This window comes from Sinocyclocheilus grahami, unplaced genomic scaffold (assembly GCF_001515645.1).
Source record: "Sinocyclocheilus grahami isolate Dianchi unplaced genomic scaffold, SAMN03320097.WGS_v1.1 scaffold273.1, whole genome shotgun sequence".
Lineage (NCBI taxonomy): Eukaryota > Metazoa > Chordata > Actinopteri > Cypriniformes > Cyprinidae > Sinocyclocheilus > Sinocyclocheilus grahami.
In genome coordinates, this window is record NW_015505452.1 from 830,162 (window position 1) to 854,867 (window position 24,706).

Below are 24,706 nucleotides of genomic sequence, written 5' to 3' on the forward strand. Positions count from 1 at the left end.
AATAAGAAACGTAGAACATTTATTAGCAAAACGAATAAGAAAACTTGGAGGCATGGCACACAAATTGATGTCAAATAAAATAAATAAATTACACAAAGTTTAAATAAAGTAAAAATCAGCAAACACTGTGGAACCAATTAAATAAGAAACAAATGTTTAAAAAAACTTCCAAAATCACCTTAGATAAATGGCAATGGATTTACTCTTTTGACATGCACACACTGCATGAACATACAGAGTTTTCTGCTGTTGTTGCATACTGTTTTAAAAAGCACACTTGATATTTATCTACTTCGGGTCCTAATTAGGCGACGACCAGCACATGAACAGTTGTGCTGTGATGCTTACTTTATAAAGCAGTAAAAGTGCCCCTTCCTGCACCCAAAACCAGTCGTCTGTGGATGATAGTCTTAAACACGGACTGGTGGGACATTGTGCTGCTCCACTTCACAGACGCTGAGTAAAAGGGGAGTTTTATATTGACGGGACACTCATTTATGACACTTTATTCACCAGGAAGAACAGCTCGTTCTGCGCGTCATACGTCATTATGCTATTTTTATGTCACTGCACATGCGCAGTACTTTCCAGTATCGGTTTTCAATCCGATCAAGTGTTTCTCTCGCTCGGATTACAAAAGGAATAAACCGCCCCTTACAATCCGATCGAAATCTGAATCTGGCCAATTCAATCCGATTGACGTGTTTACATGTGACTTTTTAATTCTGATTGTGCTTCTAGTCCTATTACGATCGGGTTAGTAGGGTCCATGTAAACGCAGCTAGCGTTACATGTAGATTTCCATTACTGTACAGTCTCATCTCTAATTGACATACCATTAGAATTTCATAAAGAAATACTTTTAATAAAAAAAAAACTAATTATTTAGAACTGGTTCTCTTTAAAATACAAAATTTGTGTAATCCCATGTAGGCTACCTGTAATAAGAAGCTAACCATCGTGAATCAGCCTAAAGTAAGGCGATAGTTTTTAACACTAGCTGGTTATGTACTTGCTCAAATATTGATTTCGGATCATTTTTAACCAAAAAAAGTTATGGACTGCAGCTTTAACAGAAGGGGAAAAAAATTATGGGCTAAGAAAAAATATGAAAATAATAAGCAAAATATGAAAACAACTATTTAGTTTCTCCACTAAACGTATTTAGTTTTTGTTTTAGATTATGTTTTTAAGGGAAAACAAGACAAGATTACTGCTAAAAATGATTTTTGCATTGTCCACATACTTTTGCTCATGAAGCGTATATCGTGAGAACATGAAGTATGACTGAGGCATGAACAACAGAAGCTAAAGTCAAAAATACATTGAAAAGTCAAAGTGCCATTTCTTGACAAGCTCTGGTTTATGTCACATGGTGAACAAAATCAATACAGAGGCCAGGAAATGACGACCCTTGGTCAGCACTCTGAGAAATTGAGCTGACATCAATTGTTTTAATGAACAGGTTGGCCAGGGGCGTGAGCAGTATCTCATCAAATTGCTCCAGCACTGGCGCCTGCCTCCCGTTCTGTGTATCAGTCTCATATTCTCATGCCGTATATAATTCTCTCTTCACACAGCCAGTGCATCCATCTTTTTCTCCAGGGAAAAAACTGTGACGGTGCTCACACGATGTCGCAGTGCTGGTCAAACATAAACACAGTGGTGCATTAGAAGAGAAAGGCTGTCCGGGCTGAGCTGCCAGATGATGTCAGAATCACAAGCTGATACGAAAACTTGTTACATACAGTATCGGTGATGATGAATATTCTTTATATACATGCAAAAAGAGTGCATACTTAGTTTGATGGGGAAAAAAACAAGGTGAAGCGCAGCGGATGTCTCGAAGCAGTAGGGGAGCCCCAAGGGCGCTGCATTGTCTGCTGGTTTATATGATGCTACGACACTTAGCTACAGTAGCTGATCGAATTAACCTGCTGATCTGACAACAGAGACGGCGTGTCTTCATCTCATGGGAATTCAGGATACTGACAGGTGGTGGAGAGGAGTCTCATTTTTAAATAAGCAAATAAGGCATACAAATGAAGGATTGGTAGCTTTGCAGAGTCAACATATGCTTCACTTCATACAGGCACAGTCTTGACATCTGAATTAACTCATTCTGAATCGTTCCTCATGTGTTTTGTCAACAGCAGACCTATATATCGTAAGCAAAGCTGTGTTCTTGTCATGGCACGTAACAACAGAATATCGCTTTGTATTCAACAGTCTCAGATCAACAAATGCATACGTATTCTTTTGTTCAGAGAATAAATAAAAAATGGGAATAATAAGTTCCTTGTTCCAATGTTACGTTTCCTTAGTGATCAGCGGTGTAGTGAACAATGTTTATGATTTTGGGCTAATGATTTTTGTAGATTTTTTATGAAAGTAAAACTTTTGAAAGAGACTGTTTTCCTAAGATCTGTTGCAGTCCAATGCTTGTCTATGAGACAAGAATAACCATAAAATAATAATATATGAAACTAGGGCTGGAAAATATATCAAATTTTCACGATTATGTTGCAGGAAATATAAAAATAAGCAGCAATAAGTTAATGTGATTTTCATTTGGCTATTAATTTTTCTAAAGACTGTCGAACTCGAGTATGAGAATGTTTAAACAGAAATGTTTTATCTGATTTAGTAGCATTACTAAAGTCTAAACTTCATAAGAGTTTGTAAGTTCAATTCATTTGTTAGTTTATTCAAAATTCTGATTCAGCTATTTGTTTGCACAGAATGTACATTTTTGTACAGTTTTGCAAAACAAATAGTGTAGGTATATTGGTTTAGATTAATTTAATTTGCATTAATAATTTGAAATGGCTGTTTACAAACACAACATACTGTTTGTAACAATAATGCTTCAGATAAATTATTATAAAGTATCATTATTCCTTGGGTTTATGTAGGGTAAAAAAAATTCCTGTACATTACTTCTTTGCATTAATCCTTTTAAATCTAAGGGGCTACAATGGATGTTTAGTTTATACGTTTATAATCGTTTATAAGTGAAAAAAGCAGTCTAAAATAGGGTATTTCAACTCGTAAAAAACATTTTTTCATTCCACTTTCTTTGTGTCTTTAAATGCAAAAATGCGACCCCCATTTGAGATGAAATATATAAATAAAAATGTATAGAAAATATAATCAAAAAGCTGAAAAATATTGAAATATAACTTTATAAATAATTTGGTATATCGGCCAGCCCTAAAGTGAGCCCCTTTAAGGTAATGAAAGTTAAAGCAAGGATGTGACGTTCTTTGTATATCTTTTCTGCAATACGTGTGCCTCTGGAAAACATACACTACTTGATTATCCAGATGTGAATAAAATGAGAACATGCAAAATCCACTATTTGATCACACCAGGATCAACACGAGTTTAAATTAGAAACCTCTCCTCATGGTCACGATGGGATACTAACTTCACTCTTGACAACTGCCATTTGAAATCGCATTTGGAATGATTCGTTTAGCCATTGAATGGCACGTTTTGTGAGTATTACTTTACAATGCAGGAGGGACGAGCCAACAGAGCTGTTGTATCAAGGGATATTCTGAACGAATGGGAGTCTTGGTCATGACAGCTGCCACTCCGGGCTGAAAAACTTGATGGGGTGTGTCTTAGCCCACTTTGCAAAAACAGCCTTCTCTGTGATGAACCGGTGACCACCATAAGGGGCGCTCTCGTGCAAGAGGTATTCGGCACATTCGTCACGACTTCCTGCTTCATAGTAGTGGTATGGCACCTTCCTGTACCCTTCTGATCTAAAATTGAAAAATAAATAAATGTTACTTTATTCCATCACAATAAAGCATACTATAAGGTGCCATTTTCAGTACATTTTAAAAGGTATTTGCAATTTATTTCATTTCCGCATCACATATTTCGGAGTGAAACCAAAAGAAAAAAAAACACTGGAAAACAGAAAAACAAGGATGTTTTTTCCTCGGTAATGCACTGATGAATTGTGTACAATAAAGACCGGGAACCTGTAGCAGTTCTGATGTTGTTGGAGCTTTAACCCATTGCTCCTTTTTATTCAAAGACTGAGTCCGTAAGGAGCATTCCTGTGGAGAAATGGAAGCTCAAAAGGCCTTTTTTCCCTCTCACAAATAGATTCAATTTTTCTCTCCTGATGGGGTGTGTCTTAGCCCACTTTGCAAAAACAGCCTTCTCTGTGATGAACCGGTGGCCACCATAAGGGGCGCTCTCGTGCAAGAGGTATTCGGCACATTCGTCACGACTTCCTGCTTCATAGTAGTGGTATGGCACCTTCCTGTACCCTTCTGATCTAAAATTGAAAAATAAATAAATGTTACTTTATTCCATCACAATAAAGCATACTATAAGGTGCCATTTTCAGTACATTTTAAAAGGTATTTGCAATTTATTTCATTTCCGCATCACATATTTCGGAGTGAAACCAAAAGAAAAAAACCCACTGGAAAACAGAAAAACAAGGATGTTTTTTCCTCGGTAATGCACTGATGAATTGTGTACAATAAAGACCGGAAACCTGTAGCAGTTCTGATGTTGTTGGAGCTTTAACCCATTGCTCCTTTTTATTCAAAGACTGAGTCCGTAAGGAGCATTCCTGTGGAGAAATGGAAGCTCAAAAGGCCTTTTTTCCCTCTCACAAATAGATTCAATTTTTCTCTCACAGTAGCACCTGTTGAATTTTAATTACAAGAGATCCAGCGAGGTCAATTGCAACAACAGCTCAGAACATTATGCTAAAATAGATACTTCCCAGCTGAACTGCCTTTCATCAAAATGACTTTGTTGTAGCCACTCTTTTCTCATTTGCCAGTCTTTACAGGTGACTGGGAGTTGCTGTGAAATAAAAATTGCTCATTGTTTTGAAAGGGAGAGCGGAATGAATAAATGGCTGGGAAAACAGATTATAATAGCTACTTTACAAACACGCTAATCACATCATTGCATGCACTGCTTACGTCTATCTGCAGCAGGGGGGCATGAGGTTGTTAAGAACTCTATCATTAAAATGGAACCATGGTGTGAGATTCATGGTAAAGGGGTTTATATGCTGCCAGTAAACTATTAAAACACAGTGTCAGGAGACATGCATAGAAAACCAGACAACAAACTGACTACTTTGGCATTTTTTGGCAACAATTTATGGCAGTAATGATGAAAGAGCCCAAAAGAGATTTGTTTTTATTTTTTTAGAAAATTCTTTTTAAAGGGGTCATATGATGCAATTTCAAGTTTTCCTTTCTCTTTGGAGTGTTACAAGCTGTTCGTGAATAGATGAGATCCCTAAAGTTGCAAAGACTAAAGTCTCAAACCCAAAGAGATATTCTTTATAAAAGTTAAGGCTCGTCCACGCCCTCCAAAAACGCCTCGTTTAAACACGTCACTGTGTGGGAAGATTTGCATAATACCGCCCAAATGTTCACGCAAAGAAAGAAGGTGTAACTTTGATTCTCGCTGTGGTATTGTTGTTGCATCTGCCGCCATGTCGTGGAGATGCTGTGTTTCATTGTGAAAGCGAAAATACTTTGATTGGCCTTCTAAAAGAGGACACAACTAGAAATCAGTGGTTAAGTTGTATTTACAACACTGTTCCAGAACAGTTCAACCCAAATATTCAGATGTGTGCAACGCATTTTACGGAGGACTTTTTCCTGAACCTGGGAGAGTAGCCTACAATGCCGGCTGTTCTGAATCCCAGCCTGCAAGTATGTTTTCATATGTAAAGGATTTGCCACTGACGAGTCAAATGTGAGTTTTGAGCAGTGTAGAGTAGCGCTTGTTGTTTATCGTTTCTCTGATCACAAATGCAGACATGGTTTTATGTTTACACGGCGCGATGCAACGCAACGTGTAAAAAGACAGTATAAGTCATTATAATCAGTAATTATGTCCCCACTGGATGCAACAAATGCAACATTTGTAATGGGTTTTATTGGTTTTGTCTTGTCGCGCCGGGACACGGCATCACAGTATGATAACGGTTGTAACATTTCCATCACACGCTTGAGGTATTCGGCCAATCACAATGCACTGGATAGCTGACCAATCACAGCACATCTCGCTTTTCAGAACGATGAGCGTTGTAAAAATCATCAGTTTCAGAAAGGTGGGGCATAGAGGAGAAAAACTTATGTACAGTATGTGGAAAATAATGTGTTTTTTGAACAAAAAACTTTTCTTTTTTTTTTTAAAGTACCTTCTATATACAGTTGAGGTAAAAAGTTTACATCCCCCTTTCAAAATCTGCAAAATGTTAATTATTTTACCAAAATAAGAGGGATCATACAAATTGCATGTTATTGTTTATTTAGTACTGACCTGAATAAGATATTACACATAAAAGATGTTTACATATAGTCCACAAGAGAAAATAACAGTTGAATTTATAAAAATTACTTTTGTTCTTTAGAAGTTTACATGATTCTTAAAGGTGCCATAGAATGCATTGATACAATATTTTAAATTGTTCTCTGATACCTACACATAGAAGGTATGTAGCTTAGGTAAGGGCAAACAATCTCCAGAAACGGTTTTACATGTCCATTTACAACCCCCGGATCTGTCCCTAGAATGAAATGGTCTGTTTTTACCTTATTTGGAAGGGTCATGAATAATAATGTTGAGCTCTGCTCTGATTGGCTGTTTCACAGTGCGGCTCATTTCAGTAGCTCACACAGCAGGAAGGAAACACAGGGAAAATATACATTTCAATCCTTTCTCTCACAGTTATATCGTTGGGTAATTATACTGTATATAAAATGCGGACATCAGGGAGCCGCAATTAATATGCGGGGCATTGAAACTGCTTTTCGAATGCACAATCGCGTTTTACTTTCACTTTCGAGATTTGCAATCGCACGTGATCGGTGTAAACTACAGCGGCAGTACTTACAACATATTTTACAAGATCAGATACTTGTCAGTTGTGCTCAGGATCTGTAAATCATTCGCCATCATCCTCAGTCATCTCTCCTTACTCTGTTTATGTGGTAAGTGAAATCTTATGTACTGTGAAGTAACAGGCTACCGCTAGAAAGTAGCTAACACGTCCCTTTAGTGGCTCATGTTATTTTATTAGAACACGTTATTTGTTTTCCGTACCTTTCTGAATTCAGACACCAACCCATCCCTGCACATCACATCCCATGCACAGCCTGGAACATAACATTTATTTCCATGATCTGCCATTTTCGCTATTATCCTTGCTTGTTTCTTCACAATACCTGCAGAAATTCTAATGATTCGGCTGTGCAGGTTCGGCTGGCAGCTGGTATAGAACATGGGCGGGTATATGCAAATGTCGGGGGCATAACTATTAGTGATACCGACTGTAACGTCACAGTCGGTGTTATGTTCTGATTCGCCTTTTTTCAGTGGTCTTTTGCATGCACGAGATTTACATAAAAAGGAGGAAACAATGGTGTTTGAGGCTCACGGTATGTCATTTCCATGTACAGAACTGTTATTATGCAACTATGCCAAGGTAAATACAGTTTTCCATTCTATGGCACCTTTAATACTGTGCTGTTACCTGAATGATCCACGGCTGTGCTTTTTTTTTAGTGATAGTTGTTCATGAGTCCCTTGTTTGTCCTGAACAGTTAAACTGTTGTTCTTCAGAAAAATCCCTCAGGTCTCACACATTATTTGGTTTTCCAGCATTTTTGTGTATTTAAACCCTTTCCAACAATGAATTTATGATTTTGAGATCCATCTTTTCACGCTGAGGACAACTGAGGGACTCATATGTAACTATTACAGAAGGTTCAAACGTTTACTGATGCTCCAGAAGGAAAAAACATGAATTAAGAGCTGGGGAGTGAAAGCTTTTGAACAGAATGGATTTTGAACATTTTTTTTTCAATTTTGCCTAAATATTATATTTTTTCATTTAGTACTGCCCTTCAGAGGCTATACAGAAGATAGTTTCCCATAAGTGATAGATGTTTCCCAGAAGACAAAATAAGTTACATTTACTCTGATCTTCAAATTCAAAAAGTTTACACATATACATACTACATTCGCCATGGTGTCATTGTCACGTGACCTACAGTAACAGTTGCGTCACTTCACTCTCATTCCCAAATTCTCTCCTGTGGCTGTTTTTTTAGACCTTTAGTTTATTCAAACTGGTTTTCCTGTGTTATGTTCCTGTTCCTCTTCAGGAACTTGAGCTGCGTCGGAGGACGCTTAGGGAACGCCCTTCAGTGTGACCGGCTCTGAATCCCGTGTGTAATCAGTCCAATAGATGGGTGAGACGTCATGGGCGGTTGACGTAGTGACCACCAGGAAGCTATAAAAGCACGTGAGGTGAAACCGGCGTCACTTTCTGTCATTCAGCAAGCACTCTGTGTGTGTGTCGGTCTGATATCTGTTGCGAGTCTTATTTTATGTTGTTTTGTCAATCAGAAATGTCAAAAGCACAAGAGAAAAAAAACACATAAGGGGCGAGGGCAGGCAGCATTTCAGGCTGTGTGTTTCTCCCTGCCCACGTTATATTACGGGTGGGGATACACACAGTTTATGCGTTGTCTGCCTGGGAGCGGAACATGCTGAGTCGGCTCTGCCGAGAGAGCTGACTGCCTGCATTGCGAGCATCTCCCTATGCATGTTCTCCACTCCCGTAAGGCTCTCTTTGCGGAGGGAGCCTTCTCTAGCGTTCCCCGCAGTGCTGGTCCCGCTTCTGTCGAGGTGGAGTGGCGATTACGCTTGTGGGGTTCGCAGGTGGATCTGGTGGAGGGAATGGAGATGGGCGAGTCCCTATCTTCTTCCTCACCCACCAGATTCAGTGCCCGTTCTCTGGGATCGGAAGCCCGCTCTGCGGTTAATTCTCCCCGGGGAACGGGATCGACGCTCCGCCTGTCTTCCTCCGAGGAGGTAGATGTGGTGGGCGTCGATGAGGATTCGTCCCCTCAAACGCCCCAGTATGAGGAGCTTTTAGAGGTGGTAACTCGTGCGGTGGCCAAGTTGAACATCGATTGGCCCGCCGAGAAAATGGCTGAGCCGAGTAAATTAGATGAGCATTTTCTGCGTGTTAAGCCGCCACCTCCGCGCCGGAGTCTGCATTTTTTCCCCGACCTCCACACCGAGGAGCCTCTTTATCCCCGCCTCCGATTATTATGGCAATGTCGCGGGGATGACTGAGCGCGGTTATAAGACAATGCCCCGGGTAAAACAGACGCTCGCGAGCTATCTGTCACCTGATGTGGTATCGTCTTTAAAGGCTCCAACATTGCCCTCCAAGCCGCTAAAAACTACATCAGCGCTGGTGGGCAAAGGGTACTTGGCAGCGGGTCAGGCTGGTGTGTGTCTGCACACCATGGCGGTGTTACAGGCGTACCAAGCCGACCTGCTTAAAGAGCTAGACGAGCGTGAGCAGATTCATTCTGATGATATCACTGAGCTCAGGAGGACCGCTGATTTGTCTCTCCGCGCCACTAAAGAGACCACCCGCGCCATCGGCAGGTCTATGGCAGCTATGGTGGCGGCCGAGAGGCATTTATGGCTGACCTTATCAGAAATGAAAGAACAAGATAAGGTCTGCCTCATTGACGCCCCGCTTGCTCCTTCTTGCCTGTTCGGCGACGCAGTCAATTCTGTCGTCGATAGGTACCAAGAGGCTCGTAAACAGGCGGCGGCGTTCCAGCGGTTCCGCCCACGCCGCTCTCTAGCTCTGGGGGCTGCTGGGCGAGAGACTGGAAGACACTTCCTCCCAGACCTGAAAGGTCACCATGTGTTGGTGCGCACCAACAACACAGCGGTGGTCTCTTACATCAACCACCAGGAAGGTCTGCGCTCACGCCGTTTGTACAAACTAGCGTACCAGATCCTTGTGGTCCCAGGGCAAACTTCTCTCGCTGAGAGCAGTTCACATTCCTGGGCATCTCAATATGGGAGCAGATATCCTGTCGAAGCAGGGCCCGAGGCCCGGGGAATGGATGCTTCATGGTGTGGTATGGTGGTGAAGCAGATATGGAGAGAAGCAGACTGGGGCTGGATGCCATGGTACAGATGTGGCAGAGGCTTCGTCTGTATGCCTTTCCCCCGATCACTCTGCCCCCGGGAGTTCTGGAGAGAGTACGCCGGGATGGGGTCCGTCTTCTGCTAGTAGCCCCGTTCTGGTCAGGCCGAGTATGGTTCTCAAACCTGATTTCCCTTCTCGACGGCACTCCATGGGAGATTCCTGTCAGGAGAGATCTCCTCTCACAGGAGGAGAGATCTCCTCTCACAGGCGGAGGGTATGATCATCCACCCCCGCTTAGAGCTGTGGAAGTTGTGGGTGTCTCATAACTCATAGCTTCCGGTCTCACAACCGAGGTTGTTGAGACCATCCACCAATCCAGAGCTCCCTCAGCAAGGAAACTGTACGCCTAGAAGTGGAAACTTTTCACTTCTTGGTGCGGAGCCCGCCAGCTCGACCCAGTTAATTGCCCGGTTGAGTCAGTGGGCAGACACCCCCTAGTTACACGTTTCCTCTGTGGTGCGCTGAGGCTGAGGCCTCCGGTATGGCCCGTCTTACTTCAGGCCTTCAGTCCTCCTCCCTTCGGGGAACCAGACCAGCAGAAGCTTAACTGTATGTGTCCAGTGCGAGCACTGGACGCATACATCCACAGAGCTGCCCTGTGGAGAAGGGCGGACCAACTGCTTGTTTGCTATGGTCCCCCTAAGTGGGGTCTTCCAGCTACAAAACAAACCCTCAGTCGGTGGATAGTAGATGCCATTTCCAATGCTTATGAGTCCTCTGATCTCCCTTCGCCTCTAGGTGTCAAGGCTCACTCTACCCGAAGTGTGGTGGCCTCCAAGGCCTTCCTGGCAGGTGTCTCAATGCAGGACATCTGCGACGCTGTGGGATGGTCCACGCCCCACACCTTTGTCAGGTTCTATGGCCTAGATATGCGAGCCACTCCCGGCTCTTCTGTTCTCTCGTCTTAGCTGTGCAGGCTTCCACACCAGGCAGAGATTTATAATTCTGGCGGCGTGGGCATACTCGTTCCCTAAGAGTCCTCCGACGCAGCTCGAGTTCCTGAAGAGGAACGTCTCGGGTTACGTATGTAACCATGGTTCCTCGAGGGAACGAGACGCTGCATCTCGGGGCCATACTTCCGGCATCTCTGCCAGCGCTTGCTTCACTCCTAGAAGCTGACGCCGGTTTCACCTCACATGCTTTTATAGCTTCCTGGTCACTACGTCGCCCGCCCGTGACGTCTCGCCCATCTATTGGACTGATTACACACGGGATTCAGAGCTGGTCATGCTGAAGGGCGTTCCCTAAGCGTCCTCCGACGCAGCGTCTCGTTCCCTCTAGGAACCATGGTTCCCTTTCAGTCAGTCACGTTCGATGTTACGTCAGTCGTGATTGACGAATTGGGATCTCGCCCGAGAGCCCAATCACCTTCGAGAGTTAACTAAACAAGCCAATGACAGTTGGCGTGCGTGTTTCGCCACGCGCACCCCACCCCGCAGCGTGGGTATAAAAGGAGAGCGCGTGCAAATGCACATCAGCTTTTTGCTTCGGAGCCGAGCCTGTCAAGACGAATTTCTGTGAGTGTTTGCAAAAGAAACAGCTGGCGTTGGTGTCACGGTCTGTCAGCAGGGGGTTGCCATCCAGTGCTGCTAGAAACCTCGGCATGCTGCAGCTTCCATTCTGCGGTCTCGCCGCGACCTCCCCTGGGCGCTCCAGCGCTCTCTAAAAGAGTGTTTCCTTTAAAAAAAAGAGCAAATTCTAATAGAGCTTCACGAGCGACAGGCGTCTTTTTAAAAATGGCTTCCCGCTCGTGCGTTTCTGGATGTGGTCACTTCCTGGCTTCATCTGATGGTCATGATCGCTGTATCTCGTGCCTGGGCTTGCAGCACGCTGAGGCAGCGCTCATGGATTAGTCATGTTCTCAGTGCGGGAACATCACCATCGCGGTGTTGCGGTCTAGATACCTCCTCATTAAACGGAGGGGTATCCCCCTTGCCATCCCCCGTTCTAGCTCCTCCGGTTCTCGGAGGGCTACTTCGGTTCATGGTCAGGGAGATCTGAAGATCACGGTGAGAGCTTCCCCATCGAGTACGTCTCCGCGGGCCTCTCATTCCTCTAGCACATCGCACCACCTGGTGTTCCCGGACAAGTTTGCTGGATCCTCTGACAGGGCGCGAAGAGTGGCATTGCCCGAGTCAGATCCAGAGCTGACTGTTATGCTTTCCCGGGACCTCCGTGAAGTTGGCCCCCCACCCAACGCAAAACCTCGGCAAAATAGTCTCAATTGTTTGTGCTCCGTTTGTGCTGTACAAATTTTCGTTTGTGCTGCTTCGGTTTTTTAGATATTAAAATAATATTTATAGGTCATTCTGAGGTCACTCAGCCCCCCAACATACTCCAAATTCACCCCAAATAGTTGCATTTGTTTGTGCTTCGTTTGTGCAGGTAAAAGTTTTGTTTGTGCTGCTTCGGTTTTTAAAATGTTAGACATTGAATTATAGGCGATAACGTCACCAGCCCCCCCACATGCTCCAAATTCACGAAAAATTTTCTTGTTTGTTTGTGCTTCGTTTGTGCTGGTTTGTGCAGGTAATATTTTCGTTTGTGCTGCTTCGGTTTTTTAGATATTAAAATAATATTTATAGGTCATTCTGAGGTCACTCAGCCCCCCAACATACTCCAAATTCACCCCAAATAGTTGCATTTGTTTGTGCTTCGTTTGTGCAGGTAAAAGTTTTGTTTGTGCTGCTTCGGTTTTTAAAATGTTAGACATTGAATTATAGGCGATAACGTCACCAGCCCCCCCACATGCTCCAAATTCACGAAAAATTTTCTTGTTTGTTTGTGCTTCGTTTGTGCTGGTTTGTGCCATAAAAAATTAGTTTGTGCTGCTTCAGTTTTTAAGATATTAAAATAATATTTATTGCTCATTTTCTGAGGTCATTCAGCCCCCCACTGCTCCAAAATTGACCCCAAATAAGTTTGATAATTCTGAGGTCACTCAGCCCCCCACATGCTTCAAAATTAGCTACCCCAAATAGTCTTGTTTGTTTGTGCTGGTAATATTTTCGTTTTCGCTACTCGTTTTTAAAGATTTTTTTCTAGTCAACAGATTAGTCAACGCTGATGGCCATCTCCACAGTATAAAGCAAATCCAAAAATGATGGAGTAGCCTATTCTAAGTTCTTTCTGCAAGAAAAATAAATTTGCGCGGGCACCTCCATATCATATAGTAATACTATAATACTCCCACAAATACTTGACATGCGCATATATAGCGATTGTATTATTCATATACAAATAATAATAATAATACCCTGTTTTGGTCATATTAACTATTAATTGCCCAGCTCCCCATCAATAATCTAGCGCAGAGACATATATTTCTAAACTGAATGTGCAAGAGAAGCATTAGCGTACTTCTAATTTGGCCAAAGAAAACCTGTTAAAATCAAAATTTTCCTATATTAATTTGTGCATTTTTTCAATTGTTTATTAAAGGTGCAAAAAGTCTCAAATCTATATTTTACTTTTTCGGGCAGCATTTTGTGTATGGTTCTAATTTCAAATTTGGTTTTCAGGATGGCATTTAAAAATACAACAATCCTTCTTTTTTCATTTTTTTCGTCATGGTTAAAAAAGGAAAAACGAATGGATGCAAAAGTATAGGCTACATGGACCTGGAAACAGTAGGCCATTGCATGTTTTATTTGTGCGCTAAAACGAAAATAGGCCTATGTATATCAAGTCTTTATTTTTTTATGTAAAGACAATGAAATAGGCCTAGTTTTTTTCGTTTAATTGGTCTAATTGAACGAATATGGCTACTAACAATTAAGTGACTGTGACTATTTCATTTGATTTGTTTTGCCGTTTCAATTTATTACTTATTACTTCAACTGTGTTGGTAAAAATGACAGTAAAAACTAAAATACCAGTACAAACCAGCACAAACAAACGAGACTATTGGGGTAAATTTGGAGCATGTGGGGGGGCTGAGTGACCTCAGAATTATCACTAAATAATATTTTAATATCTAAAAAACCAAAGCAGCACAAACAATTTTTTTTACAGCACAAACGAAGCACAAACAAAGAAGATTATTTTGGGTGAATTTGGAGCATGTGGGGGGGCTGGTGACGTCATCGCCTATAATTCAATGTCTAATATTTTAAAAACCAAAGCAGCACAAATGAAACTTTTACCTGTACATACCAGCACAAACGAAGCACAAACAAACAAACTTATTTGTGGTTAATTTTGGAGCAGTGGGGGGCTGAGTGACCTCAGAAAATGAGCAATAAATATTATTTTAATATCTTAAAAACCGAAGCAGCACAAATAATTTTTTTACGGTACAAACCAGCACAAACGAAGCACAAACAAACAAACTTATTTGTGGTTAATTTTGGAGCAGTGGGGGGCTGAGTGACCTCAGAAAATGAGCAATAAATATTATTTTAATATCTTAAAAACCGAAGCAGCACAAATAATTTTTTTACGGTACAAACCAGCACAAACGAAGCACAAACAAACAAACTTATTTGTGGTTAATTTTGGAGCAGTGGGGGGCTGAGTGACCTCAGAAAATGAGCAATAAATATTATTTTAATATCTTAAAAACCGAAGCAGCACAAATAATTTTTTTACGGTACAAACCAGCACAAACGAAGCACAAACAAACAAGAAAATTTTTCGTGAATTTGGAGCATGTGGGGGGGCTGAGTGACGTCATCGCCTATAATTCAATGTCTAATATTTAAAAAACCGAAGCAGCACAAACAAAACTTTTACCTGCACAAACCAGCACAAACGAAGCACAAACAAACAAGAAAATTTTTCGTGAATTTGGAGCATGTGGGGGGGCTGAGTGACGTCATCGCCTATAATTCAATGTCTAATATTTAAAAAACCGAAGCAGCACAAACAAAACTTTTACCTGCACAAACCAGCACAAACGAAGCACAAACAAACAAGAAAATTTTTCGTGAATTTGGAGCATGTGGGGGGGCTGAGTGACGTCATCGCCTATAATTCAATGTCTAATATTTTAAAAACCGAAGCAGCACAAACGAAAATTTTTACAGCACAAACGAAGCACATACGATTGAGAATATTTTGCAGACGTTTTGTGTTGGGTGGGGGGCCAACTTCACAGAGGTTTTCCCGGGCCGCCGAGAGTGTCGGTCTGCACTGGAGGCCTCATCCTTCTCCCGAACTCTCGAGGCTGGACGATTGGTTCCTGGGGGCGCAAGCCGGTCGTCGGCAGCCGCCTCCGGTTCCATTCTTCCCGGAAGTGCATGAGGAGGTCACTAAGTCTTGGAAGGCACCTTTTTCTGCCCGAAACAGACTTGGTGCCTCCTCCGTCCTCACCACCCTCGACGGTGGGGCGGCCCAAGGGTATGTGGACATCCCCCAGCTCTGCCCGCAAGGCGCCGCCGCCTGGAGGGGTAATCCACGCCTTCTGTCCAGGGCCTGTACGTTTTCGTCCGCTCTTACGACTAAGGCTTACAGCACTGGACAGGCTGCTTCCGCCCTGCACGCCATGGCCCTCCTGCAAGTCCACCAGGCCAAGGCGTTGAAGCAGTTGCATGAGGGTGGTGCTGACCCAGGTGTGTTGCAGGAACTGCGAACTGCGACGGACCTCGCACTCAGGGTGACAAAAGTCACAGCGCGGGCCCTGGGTCTGACGATGTCCACACTGGTGGTCCAGGAGCGCCACCTATGGCTGACCTTGGCGGATATGAGGGAGGCCGACAAGCATCGCTTCCTGGAGTCCCCGATCTCCCAGGCTGGCCTATTCGGCGAAGTGGTGGAGGGCTTTGCCCAACAGTTCTCCGCCGCGCAGAAGCAGATGGAGGTGTTTCGACACATCCTGCCCCGGCGGTCTGCTGCTCTCTCCACCCCACCGCCCCTCTGTCTGCTCATCGCCGAGGGCGCCCTCCTGTAGCCTCCACCTCCACTCCAGCCCGGCTACAGCAGCAGCCACAGACCGTTTCTCCGCTTTGCGTTCGAAGTGCGAGCATATCAGTACAAGGTCCTACCCTTCGGGCTATCCCTGTCACCTTGTGTCTTCATCTAGGTCGTGGAGGCAGCCCTCGTTCCATTGAGGGAAGCTGGCATTCGCATTCTCAACTACCTCGACGACTGGCTCATACTGGCCCAGTCTCGAGCGCAGTTGTGCGAACACAGGGACACGGTGCTCAGTCACCTCAGCCGGTTGGGGCTTCGGGTCAACTGGGAAAAGAGCAAACTCTCCCCGGTGCAGAGGATCTCTTTTCTCGGTATGGAGCTGGACTCGGTCAGCCTCTCAGCACGTCTCTAAGTAGAGCGTGCACAGTCAATGCTGAACTGCCTGGGGTCTTTCCAGCGCAAGAGGGCGGTTCCACTGAAACAGTTTCAGAGGCTCCTGGGGCATATGGCATCCGCAGCCGCTGTCACGCTGCTCAGGTTGCTTCATATGAGACCACTTCAGCGTTGGCTTCACGACCGGGTCCCGAGATGGGCATGGCGACACGGCACATACCAGGTTTCAGTCATCCCGTTCTGCCATCAGACCTTCAGCCCGTGGTCAGATCTTGCATTTCTTTGGACAGGGGTGTCCCTAGGCCAAGTATCCAGGCATGTTGTTGTGTCAACAGATGCCTCTGCCAGGGGCTGTGGTGCCATGTGCAATGGGAATGCAGCTGCGGGGCTCTGGTCGGGCCCCAACTGCAGTGGCATATCAACTGCCTCGAGTTGCAAGCAGTCGAGTCGGAGCACCAGACGCCAGGTTCAGCACTCGTGTGCATGCACAAGGTCAGCCCTTGTGCTGGGCTAGGTGCCCGTGTGTAGTGATTCCCCCTTCGGGCGATCCCACATGTGTATTCTTCCACGGTACGGCTCCCCTCATGGTAAGCCCGTGTCTTTCCCTGGCAGTCGTCCTCTGCCATCTCTGCTCCGTAGTCATTTTACCCCAGGTGGGTTGAGTCTACCGCAGGGACTTCCATATGTAGCACTGCCCTGGGCCAGTCCATATGTGTAATTCCACATTATACCTCCTATGCGCAGGTTGTGGCTTCTATAGCGTTCCCAACTGGGTACGCTTTCCCAGTGTTATCCAATGTACCACTGTACGGAACAGCAGTGGCGGACACCTCTGCCTAGCCCTGTCCTATCTTCCGCCCCAACTGGTGTGGGGGGACTTGCCAGCATCCGCAGGGCACTGGAGGGGGTCAGCAATAGTGGCGTTTTCCATACGGATCCCAATTCGTCAGTCACAACTGACGTAACGTCGAACGTGACTGACTGAAAGGGAACGTCTCGATTACTTCTGTAACCCTCGTTCCCTGAAGGAGGGAATGGAGACGTTACATCCCGTCGCCACAGTTGCTGTACCACCGCTGTACGGCCGGGGCGCGCAGTCTCGGCTCCTCTACAACTGATGTGCGTTTGCACGCGCTCTCCTTTTATACCCGCGCTGCGGGGCGGGGTGCACGTGGCGAAACATGCACGCCAACTGTCATTGGCTTGTTTAGTTAACACTCGAAGGTGATTTGGCTGTTGGGCGAGATCCCAATTCGTCAGTCACGACTGACGTAACGTCTCCGTTCCCTCCTTCAGGGAACGAGAGTTACACAAGTAACCGAGATGTTACATAAGCAACCTGAGACGTAACCTTTCTTTGTTCCCGATTCTCATTAGTTGCCATGGACGCTAATTATTTTATACACCTGTTTATAATATATTTATTATAAATATACACCTGTTTCTTGATTTACCTCTTGTTGTCATCCGCATCAAATGTGCAATTTAAAATTGAACCAGAAGTAGTAGGTCATCTTCGAAGTACTTCAGCGAATGCTTTATGAATACTGTGAATCCAGACATACTACTCTTTTCACATACTTTTTTTTACATACTATATAGTATGCGGTTTTGGATGCAGCCAAAAACCACTCCTTATGTTTAATTTCGTAGCCTGTGGCCTCGGAAGGTCACATTTGTTGGCTGCGTACTTCATCCATGTACGTCATTGTCATTTCAGAAAAGTAATTATTGTAAAACCAACTGTTCATTTTGAGGCATACATTATTGTAATTTCTTTCTTACTTTGGAATGTAATGGTTACATTTCCAAAATGAGACCGCTTCAATGACGTATGCGACTGACAAATGCAACCTCCGGAGGATGCAGCCTTCAAAACGAGACTCTACTGAGTGCACCTTCAAATTAATGAACCAAATACAAAAGAAATCACTAAATGGAACTGATTATAGTGCTACTCCTATCATGCAGCAAATCATACCGCTATTGCTACAATGCATGGTCTAAAATGATAACTAGTGAAGAATTTTGAAGCAAAGATATTTGCGTCTATGTCTGTATTATGGCAGGGTAGATATGTTCCACAAGGTTTAAAAGAAGCCCACAGCACTGCTCTGTATCAGCTCGGCTGTCCTTTTTCACTCTGGAACCAGGTGAAGCTTCTTTAAAGCCCATTGTCAAGTGATAGATTGCATGTCAGTCTTACTTGCAGTACGTGTCATTGATCATGCCATAGACTCGGATCTCCTTGCACATGTCCATGGCCAGAATGAGTGTGAACCAACCGGTGCTGAGATATGACCCCGACTGAATCCTGCCAACATAAAATGATCATGTCATTTTAACACGCATTTGAGTGATCTACATTCAAATGATCTACAATATAGCTCCCAAAATACTGTAATATCTCTTTCAAAAGAAAAATAAAGCACCTGTTTGAAGAACATAAACCAAGTGAACCTTATAGTGAGGACTAACAACATAGAAGCTGCTGTATACAGAACAAAAGCATCTCTCTTCACAGGTAAGAAATAATTAGTTTGTGTGAAATTCTCAAAATCAGAAATAAGTTGAAGTACCATCACACTTTAAGTGCACATGTGCTCCCTCGACTTGTATAAAAGCACCTCTACAGACTCAGCACCTCCATCACACAGCCTTGATGCTTATATTCTCTGCAACTCTCCCCCGCAGGGCTCAGGAAAATGGTCAATCATCAAGACATATTAGAGCACGTGGCCATTTAGAGAAGCTATTGGCACCTGTGGAAAAATCCATTTCCCAGGCGCTTTGTAAAGAACACCAATTTCATCAGAAACAGCCAACCTGCTTTCAAAGTACAGGCATTAATTCCCAGCCATCAACCCTCCTCTGCTCTGTGCAGCTTTAAATTGCCATTCATACAGTTTCTGAGTCAATGTTCAACAGAACACAACACCCCTTAATGACGGCTTCTCTGGTAGCTGGAAAAACCTAAAGGGATAAAATTCAGTCATTATTTGCTTCAAACCCATATGCTGTTATTTTTCTGTGTGGTGCACAAAAGGATACATTTTAAAGAATGTTCATGCATCTTTTGAAAACCTCAAGCGAATTCAAATAAAGGAAAGCATCACAAAAATAGTGCATACAACCTGTGTGCTATTTTCCATGTATTCAGAAGCAATGAAATAGCTTTGTGTGATGAACAGGCCGAAGTTTAAAGGAATACTTCACCCATAAATGAAAAGATGCTGTTCATTTACTTTTTTTGGCTTTTTTTCTTCAAGAAAACAGTAAAGAAGACTTTTAGTTGAAACCATGGTCCATGGTGATTTATAAATGCAAGTCAGCGGTTACCAGCACTTGAGAGTCAAGAAAATTTATACGCAGGCAAGAAAAAATGAAGCACCTGTGGTGGCTTCTAATGACATATTGAGGTCTTATGAAGAGAAACGATTGGTATGTGCAAGAAACTGTACGTATATGATTTTTTGTTTATTTGATTTATTTGAGTTCAGTTTGCATCAAATACAATTTTATTTTCGATAATTGTGATCTGGCAGCAACAGCAGTTTTCCGCTTAAAGGAGCAATATGCGGACTGCTTTTCATACATATTCCCAACATTTAATTATGCAAGCTTTACGTTACACATCAAATGACAAGGGAATTTATAGCAGGGTTAATATTAATTAGCCAGTCCCCGAAACCAGTCTCTCAAATGGCTTGGATATGGAGCATTCACAGCTGCATGCCCCTGATATATAAGAGTATTTTGTCTTAGTATCTTTTGTCTTATACTTTAAACAAGTCTGCCAGCACAGTAAGATAAACTACACTTGCATTAAAGAGATGCTTCTTGAGTAAATATATCTTGTTTCAAAGATTTTGAATTATTTTACCTTGAAAAGGAGGGATAGTTCACCCAAAAATGTAAATTCTGTCATCGTTTACCTCCCAAACGGTATGACTTTCTTTCTTCTGTAAAACACAACTAAGATAATGTCAAGAATGTTTTGTCCATGATGAAAATTAATGAGATGAGAAACAACACTGGATCCCATTGACTTGCATTGTATTAACACTATAGCATCTTCTCATGTGTGCAACCAAAAATCATGTTTATCTGTAATTTATTTTACAATGGAAAAATGTGGGGCAAGACAATGGAATAATCTTTCAAATAAACACTATTTGGAATATACAGCCACAAGCCAACATTATACAGTGCCACTAGTGTGATAGAATTGCTTACCAACCTTGCAGAAATGGAGAAGCACTGCTATTCTTTACCTAATTGATTTATCTAAACAGCTCATTTTTAATGGCGTGGTTCTGCTGACTAATACAGCTGAACAGTGCTTCCCTAAGATGTTTTAAACTATTTCTTCCCTTGGGATGAGTTTTTCATTTAGCCAGAGGAGAATGGTAGAGTTGCCTAGCACTCTTTGGCTGCGCCAATTTATCTTTGTAAGGGAACTAAGTAGGGCCATTATTACCTGACACATTAAAGAAGACAGACAGTTCCTCCAAGGTAAGGTTGTGTTTACTTTCATTTCGGCAAGATCTATTAATAACCCTAAGGCTGTCAGCAGGTTGCTAGTAAATGATAGGCCTGTAGTAAGTGCACCAGCTCCTGTTCTTAAGTGGTTTTTACCTGGTCAGCACAACTTCAATTTATCCAGCAGCAGCTAATGCTGCTGTACTGTACATGTTTTTAGTAGGGCTGTATTTATTAAGCTAATAAATTACATGATGTGCCGATTTATTAATTAAATTAATCACAAATTAAACACACATCCCCCCAACAGATCATTTAAAGTAAATATTGTGGTAGATGAGAAAAGCATTGAATAGATCACAAAAAGCAGCTTTAGAAAAAAATATTTTACAGTAACTAATGATAATTAATGGGTATTGTTTTTTAAAGAAATATTGAAATATGAAATTATTTTAAAAAAATGAAATCATACTCACAATATGAAACTAAAACTGCCAGTAGGTGGCGAACAAGTAATGAGTTATTCGGTCAGATTACTTCATCTAAACAGCTGATTCCTTCAGGAACAAAGCTACTAACTATCTTTATGAATGGGTCACTGAATCATTGGCTGAATCATTTGTTAAAAACCACAGATTTGTTCAATAACAAAATACTGCTGTGTTGCTCAGAGATGCACAATATTGCATCTAAAATTTAACACAATATCATATTTAGTGAACTATTTTAACTCCATCACATTTGAAATTGTGCAGATATTCGGGGAAAAAACAGATCTCTTGTTTGTGTGATATTGATAAACCATATCATATCATACAAATTACATACAAACTCATACAGGGACATTTTTGTCCCGGTCAATAAAAGGTTTGTATTCAAATTTCATGATGCTTCAATTAGAATATGCTTAACGAAGAATTAAGATTTCTAGGTAATAATGACTAACACTAAATGTAGTTCCTCACACAATTTTATTGTATGACTTTATATATCTAGAATATAAGTATATATTTAAACCATTTTTTTTCTTGAAACAATTCTACCAGACAATATACACTGACATTAAGAGGGCCTCTCTCATCTTTTTAAGTGGGAGAACTTGCACAATTGGTGGCTGACTAAATACTTTTTTTCTCCACTGTATATATATAAAAACCTAGAGCCTTAATATGTAATGCCGTGTTGCTTCTTGAAGAAAAAACTATTTTATTCAAAGATTTCTTTTAAATCCATTTATCTATTTTAACTTGAAAATGAGGGATAGTCAAAAAATGTACAAGAAAGATACATTTGGAACACAAAAGAAAATATTTTGAAGAATGTTACAGTGTCTTTGTCTATACAATGAAAGTCTGTGTGATCCAGTGTTGTTTCTCAGCCCACTGAATTTTATTGCATGGAAAAAAAAACAGACAAAAGCATTTTCAGGGGAGGGGGGTAAATTTAAAATATTTTCACTGAAGCAGCTTAACCTCATGTCAATTCAATTAAAAAGAAATACATGATAATAATGAGAATGAATGGTGTTTTATTCAAGTCTCAATGGGTTTTGCGAGACAATTAATAATCTCTCAAAGGTGATCTTGTGGACCACTGGTTAAGGTGATCTCTTCGAATTGTTACAAAGTCAGATATCTTTTGCTTGTTTGATTCAGTTAAAACACATGCTCAGACGCTTCCTGTAAGTTTTAATTGTTATCCTGAGGTGTGGATTTCATATTATTTTCCCACTGTTTTCTGCTTAAACCTAAAAGTGCCATTTCTTTATCTGACTTTTGCATGAAATATGCAGCCATTAATGCTACTACCATAATTTCTGTATAAATCTGTGGTAAAATAATATCGTGTACTGTTGTAAAACCTTTTTAAATAACACTATCTACTAGGGGTGTAACGGTACACAAATATGACAGTTCAGTTCTTACCTGGGTTTTAACGTCATGGTTCGGTATGATTTCGGTACAGCAGGGGGAAAAACTAAACTTTTTTTTTTAACAAGTTGCTCTTTCTTTAAATACATTCAGTTTAAATTTTTTTTTATCTTAGTGATAAAAATCTACCTCAGCTTATGCTTAAAACTATAGGGAGACCTTTTACATTACAAGGTTATAATTAGGCCTAACAACTTAACCCAAACTTAAATTTAATTGCTATTTATTTTTAAATAGATGATCAACACTCAACTTGAAAAAAAAATTGTATGCAAACATGTAAATTGCATATAATGCAGTTTTTAAATTAACATAAATAATTAAATTTCTAAGCTATTTGTTAAAATATATTAAATTACACAATGGCTGTCATAGCATCAGGACATAACCACTATACAGCCATAGTTGTCATTTACAATCATGACAGGAGAGACTTTTTGCCATGGCCGACTGAATATATCATCAAAGGAAGCATCTCCAATTGCTTAGCAGGAGTTTCATTTTGTCAGTGTGTTTTGAGAGGCAATCTGGCAATGGAATTTGTAGAGTTTATATTTTGCTGAGTGGTCGTTGCAGTTGTCATCCGTGACGGAAAGCAGCAGTGTTCTCTACCGTGCACAGCTCTCAGACACGCTCCCTGCTTCTCTATTGCTTGTTTGTGTGCTTTAAAGTGAAATCAAGAATACATGTTGTGATGTAGTGATGTACAATTTTGATTTATTAAAACAATAACTTATATCAAGGTAGGTTAAAACCCTGAACCCCATATACTGTATACTGCTTGTCCAACCAGCCGTGCTCTAAAACCCATGCATCTATATGCTTGCCTCCAAAATGGATCAAATAAGATGTCAAGTTGGTTACTTGAATTGGTCAACAAAAATAATTCCTCCGTCAAATCACTGTACGTGTATTTTAAAGGGATGGTTAAAAATTGTCACCATTTACTCACCCTCAAGTTGTTCCAAACCTGCATGAATTTATTTCTTCAGCTAAATACAAAAGATATTTTGAAGAATGTTGCCGTTAGCCATTGATTTCCATAGTATTTTTCCATTGGTTGTCAACATTCTTCAAAATATCTTCTTTTGCGTTCAGCAGAAGAAAGAAACTAGAAGAACGTCTCTAGGTTACGTATGTAACCATGGTTCCCCGAGGGAACAAGACGCTGCGTCGAGATTCGCTTGGGAACGCCCTTGCGTGACCGCGTTCTGAAGCACGTATCAAATCAGTCCAATGGAGCAGCGAGACGTCACGAGCAGGGTGACGTAAGCACCAGAAAGCATAAAAGCACATCCGGCAGGGCGCAAACCAGCTTCGATGAAGTAGCGCCTGCAGGGATGCAGGGAGTATGGCAAAGAGACGCAGCATCTCGTTCCCTCTGGGAACCATGGTTACATACGTAACCTAGAGACGTTCCCCTTCAGGAACTCGAGCTGCGTCGAGATTCGCTTTGTGAACGAGAATACCCACTGCGCCATACTACCAAGTCCCTGCCTGTGTGTGTATCCTATGAGCATATCACGAAGAGAGAACTTGGGGTAGATGCCAGGTCTAGGTTGTAAATGTGGAAAAGTGTGCGGAGAGGACCAGCCCGCCACAGCACAAATGACCTGCAAGGCCACACCCAAGCTGAAAGCCTTGGAGGCCGCCATACTCCTGGTCGAGTGCGCTCTGACCCCCATAGGGGACGGGAGGCCAGAGGACTCGTAAGCTAGTTAGATGGCCTCGACCACCCACCTACTCATAGTCTGCTTGGTGGCCGGAGATCCTTTCTTTGGCGGACCAAAACAAACAAAAAGCTGATCTGCCTTATGCCACGGGGCAGCTCTGTGTGCGTAAACGTCCAGTGCTCGAACTGGACCGAGCAGATTAAGCCTTTCTTGGCCTACTTCCTGGAATGGAGGAGGACAGAATGCCTGAAGTACTATGGGCCCTGGTGAAGAAGTAGGCACCTTAGGGACATACCGGCCCCTCAGGTAAAGGAATGCCCTAACCATGCCTGGAGCGAACTCCA

General features: G+C 42.3%; 1 protein-coding gene across 1 annotated transcript in view; it reads right to left on the bottom strand.

The window, feature by feature from the left end:
* Positions 1-3,186: 3,186 nt before the first annotated feature.
* st6galnac3 (ST6 (alpha-N-acetyl-neuraminyl-2,3-beta-galactosyl-1,3)-N-acetylgalactosaminide alpha-2,6-sialyltransferase 3) overlaps positions 3,187-24,706 on the bottom strand; it is a 125,647-nt gene continuing 104,127 nt past the window's right edge. Inside the window, exons 4-5 of the mRNA XM_016291550.1 lie at positions 18,483-18,590; positions 3,187-3,773 (exon numbers count right to left, since the gene is read on the bottom strand). Coding sequence (XP_016147036.1) covers positions 3,584-3,773; positions 18,483-18,590 — 298 coding nt within the window. The 3' untranslated portion in view covers positions 3,187-3,583. The remainder of the gene's footprint in view (positions 3,774-18,482; positions 18,591-24,706) is intronic.